The 17,911-nt window shown below is 42.7% G+C and overlaps 1 protein-coding gene across 1 annotated transcript in view; it reads right to left on the minus strand.

Moving 5' to 3' along the window:
* Positions 1-17,911, minus strand: part of fggy (FGGY carbohydrate kinase domain containing) — a 274,702-nt gene that overhangs the window by 245,155 nt on the left and 11,636 nt on the right. The window contains exons 2-3 of the mRNA XM_067990291.1: positions 5,471-5,658; positions 4,042-4,153 (exon numbers count right to left, since the gene is read on the minus strand). Coding sequence (XP_067846392.1) covers positions 4,042-4,153; positions 5,471-5,647 — 289 coding nt within the window. The 5' untranslated portion in view covers positions 5,648-5,658. The remainder of the gene's footprint in view (positions 1-4,041; positions 4,154-5,470; positions 5,659-17,911) is intronic.

Here is a 17,911-nt window from a genome sequence, read left to right on the forward strand (position 1 = left end):
TTAAAAATTCATTCATGGGATGTGGCCATCGCTGGCGAGGCCAGCATTTATTGCCCATCCCAAATTGCCCTTGAGAAGGTGGTGGTGAGCCGCCTTCTTGAACCTCTGCAGTCTGTGTGGTGAAGGTTCTCCCACAGTGCTGTTAGGTAGGGAGTTCCAGAATTTTGACCCAGCGACGATGAAGGAATGGTGATATATTTCCAAGTCGGGCTGGTGTGTGACTTGAAGGGGAACGTGCAGGTGGTGTTGTTCCCATGTACCTGCTGCTCTTGTCCTTCTAAGTGGTCGAGGTCGGGGGTTTGGGAAGTGCTGTCGAAGAAGCCTTGACGAGTTGCTGCAGTGCATCCTGTAGATGGTACACACTGCAGCCACGGTGCGCCGGTGGTGAAGGGAGTGAATGTTTAGGGTGGTGGATGGGGTGCCAATCAAGCGGGATGTTTTGAACTGGATGGTGTCAAGCTTCTTGAGTGTTGTTGGAGCTGCACTCATCCAGGTAAGTGGAGAGTATTCCATCACACTCCTGACTCGTGCCTTGTAGATGGTGGAAAGGCTTTGGGGAGTCAGGAGGTGAGTCACTTGCCGCAGAATACCCAGCCTCTGACTTGCTCTTGTAGCCACAGTATTTATATGGCTGGTCCGGTTAAGTTTCTGGGCAATGGCGACCCCCAGGATGTTGATGGTGGGGGATTCGGCGATGGTAATGCTGTTGAATGTCAAGGGGAGGTGGTTAAACTCTCTCTTGCTGGAGATGGTCATTGCCTGGCACTTGTCTGGCGTGAATGTTACTTGCCACTTATCAGCCCAATTCTGAATGTTGTCCAGGTCTTGCTGCATGCGGGCACGGACTGCTTCATTATCTCAGGGGTTGCGAATGGAACTGAACACTGTGCAATCATCAGCGAACATCCCCATTTCTGACGTTATAATTGAGGGAAGGTCATTGATGAAGCAGTTGAAGATGGTTGGGCCTAGGACACTGCCCTGAGGAACTCCTGCAGCGGTGTCCTGGGGCTAAGATGATTGGCCTCCAACAACCACTATCATCTTCCTTTGTGCTAGGTATGACACCAGCCACTGGAGAGTTTTCCCCCTGATTCCCATTGACTTCAATTTTACTAGGGCTCCTTGGTGCCACACTCGGTCAAATGCTGCCTTGATGTCAAGGGCAGTCACTCTCACCTCACCTCTGGAATTCAGCTTTGTCCATGTTTGGACCAAGGCTGTAATGAGGTCTGGAGCCGAGTGGTCCTGGCGTAACCCAAACTGAGCGTCGGTGAGCAGGTTATTGGTGAGTGAGTGCCACTTGATAGTACTGTCGACGACACCTTCCATCATTTTGCTGATGATTGAGAGTAGACAGATCGGGCGGTAATTGGCCGGATTGGATTGATCCTGCTTTTTGTGGACAGGACATACCTGGGCAATTTTCCACATTGTCGGGTAGATGCCAGTGTTGTAGCTGTACTGGAACAGCTTGGCTAGAGGCGCGGCTAGTTCTGGAGCACAAGTCTTCAGCACTACAGCCGGATGTTGTCAGGGCCCATAGCCTTTGCTGTATCCAGTGCACTCAGCCGTTTCTTGATATCACGTGGAGTGAATCGAATTGGCTGAAGACTAGCTTCTGTGATGGTGGGGATATCGGGAGGAGGCCGAGATGGATCATCTACTCGGCACTTCTGGCTGAAGATAGTTGCAAACATTTCAGCCGTGTCTTTTGCACTCACGTGCTGGACTCCGCCATCATTGAGGATGGGGATGTTTACAGAGCCTCCTCCTCCCGTTAGTTGTTTAATTGTCCACCACCATTCACGACTGGATGTGGCAGGACTTCAGAGCTTGGATCTAATCCGTTGGTTGTGGAATCGCTTAGCTCTGCCTATAGCATGTTGCTTCTGCTGTTTAGCATGCATGTGGTCCTGAGTTGTAGCTTCACCAGGTTGGCACCTCATTTTTAGGTACACGTGATGCTGCTCCTGGCATGCTCTTCTACACTCCTCATTGAACCAGGGTTGATCCGCTGGCTTGTTGGTAATGGTAGAGCGAGGAATATGCCGGGCCATGAGTTTACAGATTGTGCTGGAATACAATTCTGCTGCTGCTGATGGCCCACAGCGCCTCATGGATGCCCAGTTTTGAGCTGCTAGATCTGTTCTGAATCTATCCCATTTAGCACGCTGGTAGTGCCACACAACACGTTGGATGATGTCCTCAGTGCGAAGACGGGACTTCATCTCCACAAGGACTATGCGATAGTCACTCCTACCAATGCTATCATAGACAGGTAGATTGGTGAGGACGGGGTCAAGTAGGTTTTTCCCTCGTGTTGGTTCGCTCACCACCTGCCGCAGGCCCAGTCTCGCAGCTAAATCCTTCAGGACTCGGCCAGCTCGGTCAGTAGTGGTGCCACCGAGCCACTCTTGATGATGGACATTGAAGTCCCCCACCCAGAGTATATTCTGTGCCCTTGCTACCCTCAGTGCTTCATCCAAGTGATGCTCAACATGGAGGAGGACTGATTCATCAGCTGAGGGAGGGCGGTTGGTGGTCATCAGCAGGAGGTTTCCTTGCCCATGTTTGACCTGATGCCATGAGATTTCATGGGGTCCAGAGTCAATGTTGAGGACTCCCTGGGCCACTGCCTCCTGACTGTATATCACTGTACCGCCACCTCTGGTGGGTCTGTCCTGCCGGTGGGACAGGACATACCCAGGGATTGTAACCATTGTTGCTTGACTATACAAGTGGAACTTTTGTTCTTTAAGGATATGTATCGGTCTTGTATTATACTATATACTTCATTGAATACCTCCCACGGTTTTTCTATATGTTTACCTGTTAACAGCTCAGCCCAGTTTAACGTGTTCAGCTTACGTCTCATTCCTTCGAAGTTAGCCTTACTTAAGTTTAAAACCTTGCTTTGTGTGTGATCTTTCTTCTTCTTGAATTTAACTTCAAAGGTGAGAAAAGTGAGACAGAGGAGGAGAGGCAAGAGAGAAGTGGAGAGGGGAAGGGGAGAAAAGGAGGCAAACAGGAGGGAAGAGAAGAAGATGGAAGAGTGAGAAAAGGAGTATGGGGAGAGAAGAGGAGGGGATATCAAATATGGGGATAAGAGGGGAAAGGGGAAAAAAAGAGATGAGGGACTGGAGAGAAGAAGGCAGAGAGGGAGCAGAAGGGTATAGCAGCAGAGGGGAGGGGTGATAGAAGAGGGGCTGAGAGGATGCAGAAAGGTAACCAGTAAGTGGGAGTGTGCCTCAGTGGGGGCAGGAGGTGTCTGAGGATGATTTCATCCCAGCGAGGGGCATTCTGGGGAGCTAATTTTGCTTTTTCGGTGGGAGGAGGGGGGAAGTATTGCAGTGTGATTTTTGTTGCCTCATCGAAGGGGGGAGTTGTCAGTTTCCAAGTTTTCCCTCTATGAGGGGCGATATTTGTCTTGAGGAAATTTTTGTTTCAGCAGGGGGGGTCTTCTTTAGGGCAATTGTTTCTTTGCTCCATGGATGGTGAAGGGAGTCAGGAAGTTTTCACGTATTTTGGAATGGTGGAATGGATTCGGGTGGGTCTTCTTGACTTTTTCATCTTTGCAAGGAATTTGCTGCTGAACCTTGCGACCCCTTTAATGAATTGGGGAGTAATAATATGTTTTCTAAGTAACCTTTAAGGACATTTTATTTGTTGATTTTGTTGTGAGGTTAGGGTTTCACAGCATCATCTTTCTACTGAATGCTTTCAGCTGCAGTGGACTAGGTTGCCTTTCAGCTTACTTTCTGAGATGAAGCATTTTGCACAATTTTCTAAGTGTTTTTTTAATAAAATATTCTTGTGCATGGTTCCAAAGTTGGGTTACGAATTTTTGGTTTTATAATGCTATGTCATATAACGTTACATCACATCACATGGTGTCACATAAGATTATGCCATGTAACATTATGCTAACTCTAGTTGCAATACCTTTGAGATGTTTCGACCATAAAGTGTTTGAATATATAACAGAGATATATATATATATCTTTTTATATATCTGATAGGAAGTAGTGACACACTTACCTTCCGCATTCACTGCTAGAGGCTCAAAGTTTTCATCAAGTACAACAAGAGAACAGGTGGCATCAAAGCCAAGGCCTCGTAAATGGCTCAGATCAACCGTCTGAGCTATTTTCTGCAAGATAAAGGAAAATATGTGGTAATATAATTAGTTGTTAATTTGTTTATCAGGTTAATTTGTATCATTGCAATCTGCATTTTTCTGTATCTGCTGATCAGATGTTTCCTTTGGTTCCCCCCCACCCCCCCACATCCTCCTTCAAACTCTCATCTCATTCCATGTAAATGCATAATCAAGCTTCAAAGTGGTGAAAATTCTAGACACAATGTTGTGTTCTTTTTTAATGCAAGAATGTCAGACTGCCTCTTTTTATAGTATTTTTCTCCCCTTTCCTTCATGGTCTCTCCACTTCATGTACTATCCACTCTCAAGAAAGCAGACCGCCGCCAACCCCATTCTGAAACTGGCTGCTGGCTGATATGCAAGATGGTCTGGGAATTACTGTACATCCAATTCCCTTACTCACAATGGAAAACCAACAGAGATCTGCTTGTCACTTCCCCACAATAGTACAGCACAGATCGAAAACGCTGCACAATTTTCAACTTTTTGTATTTGATATTCTCTCCGGTTTAGTGGTACAGTCACTTCTAGATGCAAACTTTGGGTCTCCTACGATCCATGGTGCACCTTTTTTGCCCAATGTCTAGTTAAACGATAGCATATCTCCAGGATCATAACAGAGAAGTCTTGCTCCACATGAGCGCTACTGAAATATATCTCGTGCCACTACATGAATTTTGGAGTTATGAATGGAGTTATCTGTGTCACTTTACTGCAGCGGCCATCATGTTGGGACTCCTTTTTTAGAATAAACAGTTTATTCTTGGTCACCGGGACTATTTCAGGCTGTTGAAAAAAAGTTAAATATAATATAAAAGTGTAGCACAGGAAAAATATGAGGCAGTTGCAGCAATCTCTTCAACTAAATGACTGTGTCTGCTGCAATTGACTCTTCATTTTCTAACCACAACAGTGCTATTTGCCAGTGGCTTATCATCTAGTCCATCTAGAACAAATATCATAATGGCCCAACATATCATATCAGGAAACTTTGGTTTTATGGTGGAAACTGCCAATTATTCACTAAGAGCAAGATAAAAATGCTGCATTAATAATCATATTCTTCATGCCAAATGGCATAAGGACTATGGTTATTGTTGCAACATTTTCATTAATCTTTACAAATGCAATAAGAGTTGACAGAAAACTACAGTGTTACATTTCAGTGGCTTAAACTGTAGTTCTTTGTATTTGACAGAAATACCAGTAGTAGACAAGATGCAGGATTACTGTATTACAGAAATGCAGCCTGATCTGTGAATAGTTGTTTTGTTCAATATTGTCACGCAAATCTTCTTATAATTATACCTTTGAAACAGTACAGCACGCTGCCCAAATATCAGTCGAAGACTGCTCATAGTAGTCTGGTTGTGGCTCCCAGATCTGGATTGGTTGTTCAGCCTGCACTACCACTTTGCCATTCTGGTCTACAAGTGCTGCTCGTACACTTGCAGTTCCCACGTCGATCCCCATGTAGTATAGCATGTTGGGTCAGTCTGTGAATTAAATAAAGGATATTCAAATAGGAATTGTGCAATGTGATTCCCACAAGTGAAGAATATGTGATCAATCACAAATAAGGAAAATCTAACAACTCATCAGTAACATGAGGAGCAACTCACTTTTTTGAAACTTCTGACTTATCGAAATTTCTTCCAAAGTTCTGCACTGTATACTTCATTTATACAGTAAAATATTAATCTATTTAAAATAATTTTAATGTTTAAAGTGAACTATTAATTATGTTCTATCTATAATGAAAACATTTATAATGACTAAGGGCATCTTAATACTTGGCAGATCATTTGACCTCTGTCTAACTTTTTTGAGGTATTAACTTCCCTTTAGCGAGGATGAAAAATTAATTTCACGGGCTATCTTGATTTAAATCCAAAGCTGTTGCAACAATCCACACGGAGCTAAAATAAGCTTTTATGTCCATGATGTGAAATCAAGATCAAAAACTATAAAATGGCCAATACTGCAGGATGAATTTTATGCAGTCCCTGAACATCAATTTAACTAAGTAATTTACGTTACTTTTTTCCTTTTCTATGGGGCTAAAACTGCATTCTAGAGCTCTGATTCAGTGATGTAACAGTCTATTTTCCCTGTATATTCTTCACCAAAATGAAAAATGAACTCAAAAATGTGCTCATCTGCTGTAGGATCTATATATGATTATCAACCATTCACTGAAAGTATCCAGTTAATGGGAAGCTGTTATCAATGAGTTTTGGGATGTGCTTTGGGGGCCTTTTATTATAAATTGAAAATAAATGTTATTTATGAATGGCATATTTGGAGTATTGGGGTAAAATGTTTGGCACCCTACACTCAAAAGAAACAGATGCACTAGTGAAAGTTCACATAATAACAAAGTTCATTCTCAGACTTAAAACACTAAGTTGTGAAGAGACGCACAAAACGGAACCTGTTCCCATTGGGGTAAAGGTTAAGCAGGAACATTTTACATGTCTTTAAAATGCTGAAACATATGAATGATGTATATGTAAGAAAGAACATAGATGGATCATATGATTAGGAAAAACTAATATAAAGTTCATTAGAAATCCATGATAATGTAAAATGTCCTGACCTCAATGAAAATGAATAAACACATGAAATGGTTGCATTCCCCCCTTCCAGAAAAGGGCCTGTTTGCATAGATACAACTGGCATAAAATATTTCTTAGCTTTTATTTTATCAGATCAAATATACCACATACAAAAAGCAAATCTTTTCTATAAGGGGGGCGGTTGCTATAACTTATACCGTCTAATGGTTTCTTGGAAGGAATAGGATTACTGAGTTGAAAGGCCTTTTCTGTTCTTTTGCTTAAGTGAAAACAGTGCATTGAATTTCAGGCACAAATTTTGTTGACAGTTGATGTAAAAACTATCATAGAATCATAGAATGATACTGCACAGAAGGAGGCCATTCGGCCCATGGTGCCTTTGCTGGCTCTTTGAAAGAGCTATCCAATTAGTCCCACTCCCTGCTCTTTCCCCATAGCCATGCAAATTTTTCCATTTCAAGTTTTTATCTAAGTCCCTCATCCCTATTACCATTCTAGTAAATCTCCTCTGCACCCTCTCTAAGGCCTTGACATCCTTTCTAAAGTGCGGTGCCCAGAATTGGACACAATACACCAGCAGGGGCTTAACCAGTGTTTTGTAAAGGTTTAGCCTAACTTTCTTGCTTTTGTACTCTACGCCTCTATTTATAAAGCCAAGGATCCTGTATACCTTTTTAACAGCCTTCTCAACTTGTCCTGCCACCTTCAAAGACTTATATACGTACACCCCCAGGTCTCCCTGTTCCTACACCCACTTTAAAATTTTCACATCGTTCACCTGACGAAGGAGGAAGCCTCCGAAAGCTTGTGAATTTAAAATAAAATTGCTGGACTATAACTTGGTGTTGTAAAATTGTTTACAAACTTTAAAATTGTATCATTTAGTTTATATTGCCTCTCCTCATTCTTCCTACCAAAATGAATCATTTTACACTCCTCTGCTTTAAATTTCATCTGCCATGTGTCTGCCCATTTCAGCAGTCTGTCTATGTCCTCCTGAAGTCTGCTACTACCCTCCTCACTGTTTACTACATTTCTGAGTTTTGTGTCATCTCCAAACTTTGAAATTATGCCTCCTATACTGAAGTCCAGGTCATTAATATATATCAAAAAGAGAGTGATCCCTACATCGACCCCTGGGGAACACCACTGTATACTTCCCTCCAGTCTGAAAAACAACCATTCACCACTACTCTCTGCTTTATGTTCCTTAGCCAATTTCACATCCACACAGTAACTGTCCCTTTAATTCCATGGGCTTCAATTTTGCTAACAAATTTATTATGTGGTGCTTGATCAAACGCGTTTTGATCCTGGTTGTCACATTAAATTCCATAGTCTGCATTCATAAGTTAACACAAATTTATCCTGTGGTTTCCTGGTCACACATGTGGTATACAGAAGATAGCTTCATGTTCAGTAAATAATACCCCAAAGATGAGAAGATGTCAGTTACATACGAATATACAAAAATGATGTGTAGGAAAAAGACAGCTGGTCCATCAAGACTGCCCCACACTCATGATGGCCAGAGCATCCTGATTAGAGATTTACTACCCCCTCTCCCCCCCACTCCCCTACCACGCAGTCATGTAACCTCCTGGGAGGGATAACTTTCATGTTCAACGTAGATGTTATTATTCATCCATGTATGCTTGCCAACATTTATGAAGCAGAGAATTATAAAAAGTTTGAAAAAAAGAGCTGATGGTTTATAGCAAAATAAACAAAATGTCCCAAGTTAATATGTAATCATGTATCTTTACTTAATAAAGCTGATTTTTTTGAGCTTATACTGCCAGTGGGTTGTCTCACCTGCTGGCAATACATATCAGGAAATGGTGGACACAATGCCAGCAATTTTTGATCCATTGTGGGCAGTGCTGCCATGTTTTCTGAATAAGGGCAGACAGAGGGAACTCAGAAAATGAGCTGCTTTATAGCTTATAGACGGTTAAAAGTTCTAATTCTCTTATTCTCAATGATGTAAAGAAATATAACTTATTTGCTTCCGGCCTGCCAATGGAGAATGATATTTATTAACAATCCTGCAAATTCAGAAGAAAATCAGAGTCTCCATTGAAGCCTTAAAATTCTGACTCTGGGCAGTAATTTCTGGTTTCCACAGTTTATAACATTTTATATGTGGTACAAATAAATAAACTGCAGTCTTATTTTATTCTGAGGATTTACTGCAGCCCTGCTTTGACCACACAAACTCTCCCACTATTATTGCCCCCAAATGGGTCAGCTTGGCAGTACTCTGCTCTCACAGGGACCTCACAGTTGCCTTACTTGTGTAATGATCCTGAGAGACTGGGTTGTGTGAAGGTGAAGTTGTGACTCTTCCCACCTCTGGCGAAGAGGAGGAGGAAGTGTGACAATGCCCAAATTGTTCTGTGAAGAGAGAGAAGCAAGCAGACAGAAGATGAAGGGCTGTTGCAGTTGCTGATTTGTATCATTGTTATTCATTATTATTAATACACTCACTACTGTATGCATGAAGGTGTCTGGAACTTTGTCTGGAAGAAGTTGAAGACCCAATTATCCACTGCTTACATGAGTCTAAACACTTGAGATACAGAAGATGGTCGTTGAGCATCAAGGCAAAATCATAAACTTAAGCTAACAGGAAGAACCAAACTCTCAGCCCCAGTGACCTTAATTTTTTTAGGTCACTTACCCAAGATTTGAAGTATGGAGTATACGGTGTATGCAGAATACATTATTGTATTGTACTGTTTGTAAACAACTGGTATCTCTCTCATCACAGGCTAAAGTGTATTATCAGTTCTATCCATAAATGACAGTTGCACAACACCATAACAGTATGAGAACACTGTTTAAAAATTAAGAAAGCTGGACTCATGCCAGACCATAGTGAGGCTATGGCCTCTCAATTTGTAGGCAGAGCTTAGGGATGGTTGAATGTGCATTGACAACATAGCCTGTGCAGGCAGCCCAAGTGTCCCAAAATTTCTGGTCATGTCCTTGGTTGGAAATCAACATACGCTCTAAAAAAGTCCCCAAAACCTTACTTATTTGAAATTAACTCAGTCATTTTGACTGTAAAAGAAAGCTACATACATGCCAACCATCAGCTTTTCAGCCCATGTGTCAGCTTGTCACTGTTTCACAAGAAAAATCGGCTTTTTTCACTGTGACTGGAGGTTGTCAATATGAACCAATCAAATCAATCTGAAGGTACAAATGGAGACTGTCAGAACCAGTCAAATAACTTAAAGGGTAGAACTGAAAGCTCTTGGCACTAATTTGTACTGCCACTATTAGTTGTAAAGACCTTGAGGCAGAAAAGTTTTGAGGTGAGCTGATATTTTTTGAGAATTGAGTTATTTGTCTTTATTTAGTGTTTGACCCCAAAGATGTACATAAGCTACTAAAATGAGGCTTTAACAAAATGTAATTTTTCTCAAGAGAATTTTTTGGTGTTGTCTTAGGAAGGTTTATTTCCCTCTATACCAGCTGCAGCCACTTCTTTGAGATATGGAGGATGTTTCCCAGTGTGAATAAACTAACAGTTTATTGAGCCTTCTTGTCACTGCACTGGTGGAATTGCCAGCATTTAGAAATAAAGAGTTAAGTATAAATTGTGATGAGCTTTTCTTAATTTAAATAAATTAAGCTTAACTTCCCATATTTAGAATTTTACTACAATATACTGATATGCTGCTTGGATTTAGACATTTGCTTGTTTGTGTGTAAGTCGCAGTGCCTAGTTATGTTCAGTAACCTAGCTGTTTTCAGTTTGTTTATACACACACAGATAAGGTCCCTTTATTACCACCTATGTTAGGCCATGGGGAAATATGAGGAGTGACATTAATAATCAATAATAGTACATATAATACATTGCCATCCTAGACTGGAGGCGAGCAAAAATTCAGCTCCCAGCGCCTGTTCCTTGAAAACACATGTCTCTGCACTTTACTGTTTTAGATGATTGAAGGGTATAATAATTTTTCTTTCCAGTAGAAAATAAACCTTTTTGACAAGATTCAGAAGAACAACATGGGTCAGAAATTACTGTTGCAGATAATAGCAGATGAATGCTTAACATGTTTGTTTGACAGTCCTTTATCCGTCATTTTAACAGGAGGGGTTAACCTATTTATTTTAACTTTACCTGTATTGAAGTCCATGCAGCTACTTTTATTTTCATACTTTAAATATTTCTAATGTTACCAGGAGAAACTAGTTTTGGCTTAAAGGACAGAATTGTATTAGCTCTAAAATGCTGGAAAATATACAAAATAAAGTATCAAAATCCAAACCTTCTGGCAGCAAGACGCCCAGAGCCCCCTAGAATATAAATCTCACACCTTCAGCACTCACATGCTCTTTCACTAATTTCCGTATTCACCATTGCTGCTCTTGCGTACTTTACGATTTTCCCACTACAATAAAAGTGATCAAATATTGGATAAACATGCAGCTAAGGTTATGACCTGCCCATGTCCCACTGCACTCATATTGGGCCTCGGACCGCATTGTAATAGAGCCGGAGTGCTGCCAGCAAAGAATGGAGAGGACTGGTAAGAAATCGGGCTGCTGCTAGTGCCACCGCTACCCTCAGGTGAGTGGGTCCGGGAGCCTGGATTCGTGGGGGTCGGGGGTCGAGGATCTCAAGGCCAGGGGGCAGGAGATCGGGGTTCGGGGCTGGTGGGGCGGCGATCGGGAGGGTCCTTTAAAGTGGGGTCAGGAGGAGCATGCGCTCCTCCCGGCTCCACATTCAAGTGAGCTACTTACCTTCTTTGTTGCAGGCGTTCCGTAAGGATGGTTTCCCTGAGTGCTGCCCACAATGGCGCTGGCTGCTGCAGGGCAAACCACTGTTGGAGCAGGGCATTGTGCAAAGGGCCAAACGCCTGCTTCAGGAGTGGGTAAAGGACGCCTTGTCCTTACCCAGTATGGTGGGTGGAGTATTTCCGGCCAGATGTGTGAGCATGATTCCTGCCAGCCATTTTGAGGCTTTAGTATGCTGTGTAGCAACTGAAAAACGAGCGCTACATTTCCCAATATCTGGGCCATTGATCTTTTAATTAATATCGATTGATGTGCTTAATTAACTGCATTAATATTTTCCTTATCTAAGGAGTTAATTTTTATCTATTTAAATTAATTAACTTATAGTTCATGCTACTGATTACATTTTCCTCCTGCTTATTGTCTAGTGTTATTTTTGGTTGGTTATATTCAATCTGCCCTTTTATCGTACTTCAGTTAGATTGTCTCTCAATATTTGTATTTTCTTTTCTATTTAGTTGTTCATTTCTATCATGACTGCTTTTCGGTTCTCAATACGGTCTCTTATCTCTTACCATCCACCTCAATGAATCTTCTAGTTATTGCTTTTATACATGACATTTATCTTTTTAAAACTTCTTGCCAATTTTTTCCCTTCCCGTTCCCTTCCTTGCTGAAAGCATTGACTTCTTGCTGATGTTCCCGCAGATGCTGGTCAAACACCAGTACTTTGCCCAAATGACCATTTTCATGCATGGAGTAGTCTTGACAGGTTATTCGAGCCTGGGGGTATTACAGTGGAAGCTAATCCTATCCTTACCTGACAACCATAAATGTGCAATTTCCAGCAGGGGTCACTGGGTAGTCATCAGTAGTGTGTACCCTGACTGTTTTTTCTCCTCCCTCACCCAGTGATGCTGAGGCTAATTTTAACGGACACCCCATACACTATCTTGGCTAAGATTGGCTAACTCAGCACAGACTGGAGAACAAATCCTGTGATCTTCCTGGTCGGTATGACTCAGCTACCCACTGGAAAAACTCACTGAACCATCAGGTAGGCAACTGTTTATTTTCTGTCTTTCTTTTTAAATTAATCTATATAATTCTAAACCTTGTGGTTTTTTTTTCCTCTCTCTCGGCTGGTCTGCTGGTTTTAACCTCCTTTCAGTCAGTCCAGCTGGACCTTCGTTTTATAGCCGTCTCCCTTCAACAAAGCTGCCGTTTACTCGCCATTTTGTACCTTTTGCCCCACATTCTAGAATGTATCAAATTTAATTGCCAGTGTTCCAATTTGTAAGGTGCCTGACTTTCACAGGGGAGGAAAATCCAGGGGGAGTGACTTTTTGTTCAATGTACTGTCTATTTAAAAAATGATAGGAAATAGAAATTATATAAGTTTAACTTTTTTTTAAAAAAATTAAATCTCCCACCCAAACAGAAACCTACTTGTTTGCATTTTTGTGTCTCAAGCCACTCGACTGACATCATTCACAAACCTTGAGCACGGTTAGAGGTTTCAAAAACTTTTTTTTTCTCATGGGGCAGTGGATATATAGAACCAACTCCCAGCGAAGGTACTTGACTTGAGGTCACATGGAACCTTCAAATAGAAGCCAAATCAGTGTTTGTTGAGAAGGGGAATTGAGGATTATATGGGTATTAACAACACTGCTTGATTTTTTTTAAGAGAAAGTATGGAAAGGAACTGAGTGCAGCAACTCACCAAGTTTACTTCAACACCACCACCTCCCTCATCCACGACCATTCCAGGACGAGAATAACGATGTCATATGAACTCTATACCCCTCACCACCACCCCCCCCCCCCCCAACCCAGTTCACCTCCAAGTCACATACCATCCTGACTCAAACAAATATCACAATTCCTTCATGTCGCTGAGTCAATATCTGAGAAATCCCTATGTAACACCATTCTGGGAGCGCCATAACCACAAAGGCTACAGTGGTTCAAAAGGGCCAATCACCACTTCCTTGGGGCAACTAAGAATGGGCAATAAATGCAGCTTTGCCAGCCTCACCCATGTCCCATGAACAAATAAAAAAAAGTACAGGATCAACAAGTGGTGTGGGAGGAAATTCCACAATAAAATAATATGTGGGCTCTTAATGGAGCTGGCTTGATGGGCTAAATGGCTTTTTTCTCACTGAATTTTATGATGTTCTTATTGATTGAGAAGAGCCACTATTTACATCAACAGCTAATTCATGAGCCACATTCATAACACAGCAGCATCCTGCATGTTGATTGATAACAACTTCCCATTGACTTGAAACTTTCATGGAATGGTCAATAATCAACCCTAAATTCTTCTGTTTTGCCCTTTGTTGAAAGATTCCTCTTTATTATGTACACATTTTGCCCCCGATTTTTACAGGGGGCGGGAAGGGTGCAGGGGAACCCGGTTGTAGGCGACAAACCCGGCTAGGTTGGGGACATGGAGACCCTGCCGATCTTAATGGCATAGCCTCATTTGAATAAATATTTGCAGAGTCCCACCTGTCATCCGGCCAGATTGACTACCTTGCTGGCGGGCGGAAGTGGGAATCTGGCATGAGACCGCAGCCGGGGACCCATGGGAACATCGTTGGGACCTTTTACGCATATGTAAAGAAGGACCCCACCAGCTTTGGATGGATGTCCTTACTGCCTGATCAGTAGAGCAAGTAAAAATCCCAAATGGTGGGATCCCAGCGGCTTTCCGAGATCTCTGCGCTCCTCCAATTCTGGCCTCTTGCGCAACACCGATTTTCATCGTTCCACCATTGGCAGCCGTGCCTTCAGCTACCTAGGCCCTAAACTCTGGAACTCCGACCCTAAACCTCTACGCCTCTACCTCTCTCTCTTCGTTTAAGACACTCGTTAAAACCTACCTCTTTGACCAAACTTTTGGTCACCAGTACTAATATCTCCTATGTGGCTCGGTGTCAAATTTTGTTTGATAATGCTCCTGTGAAGCACCTTAGGATGTTTTACTACGTTAAAAGCACTATGTAAATGCAAATTGATGTTGTTATTGTAAGTAACCTGTGCAAATTTAACTGCCCACCCGCCCGGTTTCCACCAGTCAGGTAGGGTTAAAATCACCCCCAAGTTGTTTCTTAGATCCTGTTCAGGAGTGTGAGTTAGATGCCAGAAGAATCTCCCCAATATGGGAGTAGCATGCAAGTCTTGAACAGACTTTGATTTTATGGTAAGTTAAATTAAATTAAGAGTTATCCTTGGGAAAAGAAGCATTTGGTACAAAACACAAAAGCACCTTCTTGGAGGTAACTTTAGCAGTAGAGGAGAATACTATTTGCACACATGCCCTTAGAAAGTTAGCAAAAGCTGACCAACAGCTTCAAAAAAACTGACACAGCTCCCAAAAAGCTGATGATTCAAGAACGGCTCCGGCATGTGAAAACAAGTAGTTACATGGGCTTTGTACCTTAAGTAATAGGTCCACAAAACATTCCTTCACTTGTGTTGGCAGAGAAAACATAAGTATATGAAGCCTGAAGGAGAAATTCCAAATGTTGATGGCATCAAATTTTGAATTTTTACATTAAAAAGTACAGTCTGGTTAATTTTAATCACTTTTTTGCTTAAAATTTTTTATCTAAAAAGGGAGGGGGAAAAGTGACCATTGGCTTTTCAATGGATTAATTCACTCTACTCTCTCCAGACCCACTGCCCTATCCAATTCCTCATCTCTCACAGGTGCATTCTTTTCTCCGCCCACCCCACCCTCCCTGTTCATATTGACACTTCTCTTTCACCCCATCAATTTAACCTGACACTCTTATGCCCCTTCGACCAGTTAAGCAGTACTACTCTTCCACTCCCCCAGTCCATGCTGGAACTCTTTCTCCCCTCTCCCCAAAACACTGCCTTCAGCTTCTTCTCCCTTCCCGCTCCCCTTCATTACTATCTATTTGCCTTGGAACATTTTACGACAATAAAGGTGCTATATAAATGCAAGTTGTTGATGGTGTTGTTATTCCCTTCTCCTCTATTGCCATCTATTTCTCCCTTCCCTCTACCCTTCATTGTCATCCATTTCTCCCTTTCATTAGCAATCTTCGATTACCATCTACTTCACCCTTCACTGTTATCCATTTGTCTCCTTCAATTGCCATACATTTCCCCCCTTCAATTCCTATCCCTTCTCCCCTCCCTGCATCAATTCCACTTCTACCTGATCTGGCTGCTCATATACCAGACCAGGTCACTCTCACCGCTGCTCGTATTAAGGCAGGGGTTGCAACTCTCTGTATACCTCTTTTAATAGACCCATTAGGAGACACTGGGTTGCAGTGTCAACTAAAAAATCTAACAGAGTGGGGGGCTGGATTTGCCAGAGCCGTGCATTGTCCATGTTATATTTGTTGATAGTGGGGGAGATGAGGGGGGGGGTGGATTTGCCAGAGCCGTGGAGTGTCCATGTTATATCTGATTGATAGTCCGTGAGATGGGGGGGGGGTGGACTGTCCATATTATATTTAATTGATAGTGGGGGAGATGGGGGGGTTGCACTGTCCATGTTAAATCTGATTGATAGTGGGGGAGATGATGGGGGGGTTGCATTGTCCATGTTAAATCTGATTGATAGTGGGGGAGATGATGGGGGGGTTGCATTGTCCATGTTAAATCTGATTGATAGTGGGGGTGATGGGGGGTGGATTCTCCATGTTATATCTGATTGATAGTGGGGGAGATGGGAGGGTGGATTCTCCATGTTATATCTGATTGATAGTGGGGGTGATGGGGGGGTGGATTCTCCATGTTATATCTGATTGATAGTGGGGGAGATGGGGGGGTGGATTCTCCATGTTATATCTGATTGATAGTGGGGGAGATGGGAGGGTGGATTCTCCATGTTAGATTTGATTGATAGTGGGGGTGATGGGGATTTGCACTGTCCATGTTATATCTGATTGATAGTGGGGGTGATGGGGGGGTGAATTGTCCATGTTATATCTGATTGATAGTGGAGATGATCAGATTGGTGGATTGTCCATGTTATATCTGATTGATAGTGGGGGAGATGGGGGGGGGGTGGATTCTCCATGTTATATCTGATTGATAGTGGGGGTGATGGGGGGGTGGATTCTCCATGTTATATCTGATTGATAGTGGGGGTGATGGGAGGGTGGATTGTCCATGTTATATCTGATTGATAGTGGGGGAGATGGGGGGGGGGGTGGATTCTCCATGTTATATCTGATTGATAGTGGGGGAGATGGGAGGGTGGATTCTCCATGTTATTTCTGATTGATAGTGGGGGAGATGGGGGGGGTGGATTCTCCATGTTATATCTGATTGATAGTGGGGATGATCAGATGGGGGGGTGGATTCTCCATGTTATATCTGATTGATAGTGGGGGAGATGGGAGGGTGGATTCTCCATGTTATTTCTGATTGATAGTGGGGGTGATGGGGGGGAGGATTCTGCATGTTATATCTGATTGATAGTGGGGGTGATGGGGGGGTGGATTCTCCATGTTATATCTGATTGATAGTGGGGGTGATGGGGGGTGGATTCTCCATGTTATATCTGATTGATAGTGGGGGTGATGGGGGGTGGATTCTCCATGTTATATCTGATTGATAGTGGGGGTGAGGGGGGTGGATTCTCCATGTTATATCTGATTGATAGTGGGGGTGATGGGGGGTGGATTCTCCATGTTATATCTGATTGATAGTGGGGGTGATGGGGGTGGATTCTCCATGTTATATCTGATTGATAGTGGGGGTGATGGGGGTGGATTCTCCATGTTATATCTGATTGATAGTGGGGGTGATGAGATGGGAGAGTGGATTCTCCATGTTATATCTGATTGATAGTGGGGGTGAGGGGGGGTGGATTCTCCATGTTACATCTGATTGATAGTGGGGGTGATGAAATGGGGGAGTGGATTCTCCATGTTATATCTGATTGATAGTGGGGGTGATGATATGGGAGTGGATTCTCCATGTTATATCTGATTGATAGTGGGGGAGATGATATGGGGGGGTGGATTCTCCATGTTATATCTGATTGATAGTGGGGGAGATGATATGGGTGGATTCTCCATGTTATATCTGATTGATAGTGGGGGAGATGATATGGGTGGATTCTCCATGTTATATCTGATTGATAGTGGGGGAGATGATATGGGGGGGTGGATTCTCCATGTTATATCTGATTGATAGTGGGGGAGATGAGATGATATGGGTGGATTCTCCATGTTATATCTGATTGATAGTGGGGGAGATGGGGGGGTGGATTGTCCATGTTATATCTGATTGATAGTGGGGGAGATGATATGGGTGGATTCTCCATGTTATATCTGATTGATAGTGGGGGAGATGATATGGGTGGATTCTCCATGTTATATCTGATTGATAGTGGGGGAGATGATAT

Source organism: Heptranchias perlo, chromosome 9, assembly GCF_035084215.1.
Source record: "Heptranchias perlo isolate sHepPer1 chromosome 9, sHepPer1.hap1, whole genome shotgun sequence".
In the NCBI taxonomy this organism is placed as follows: Eukaryota; Metazoa; Chordata; class Chondrichthyes; order Hexanchiformes; family Hexanchidae; genus Heptranchias; species Heptranchias perlo.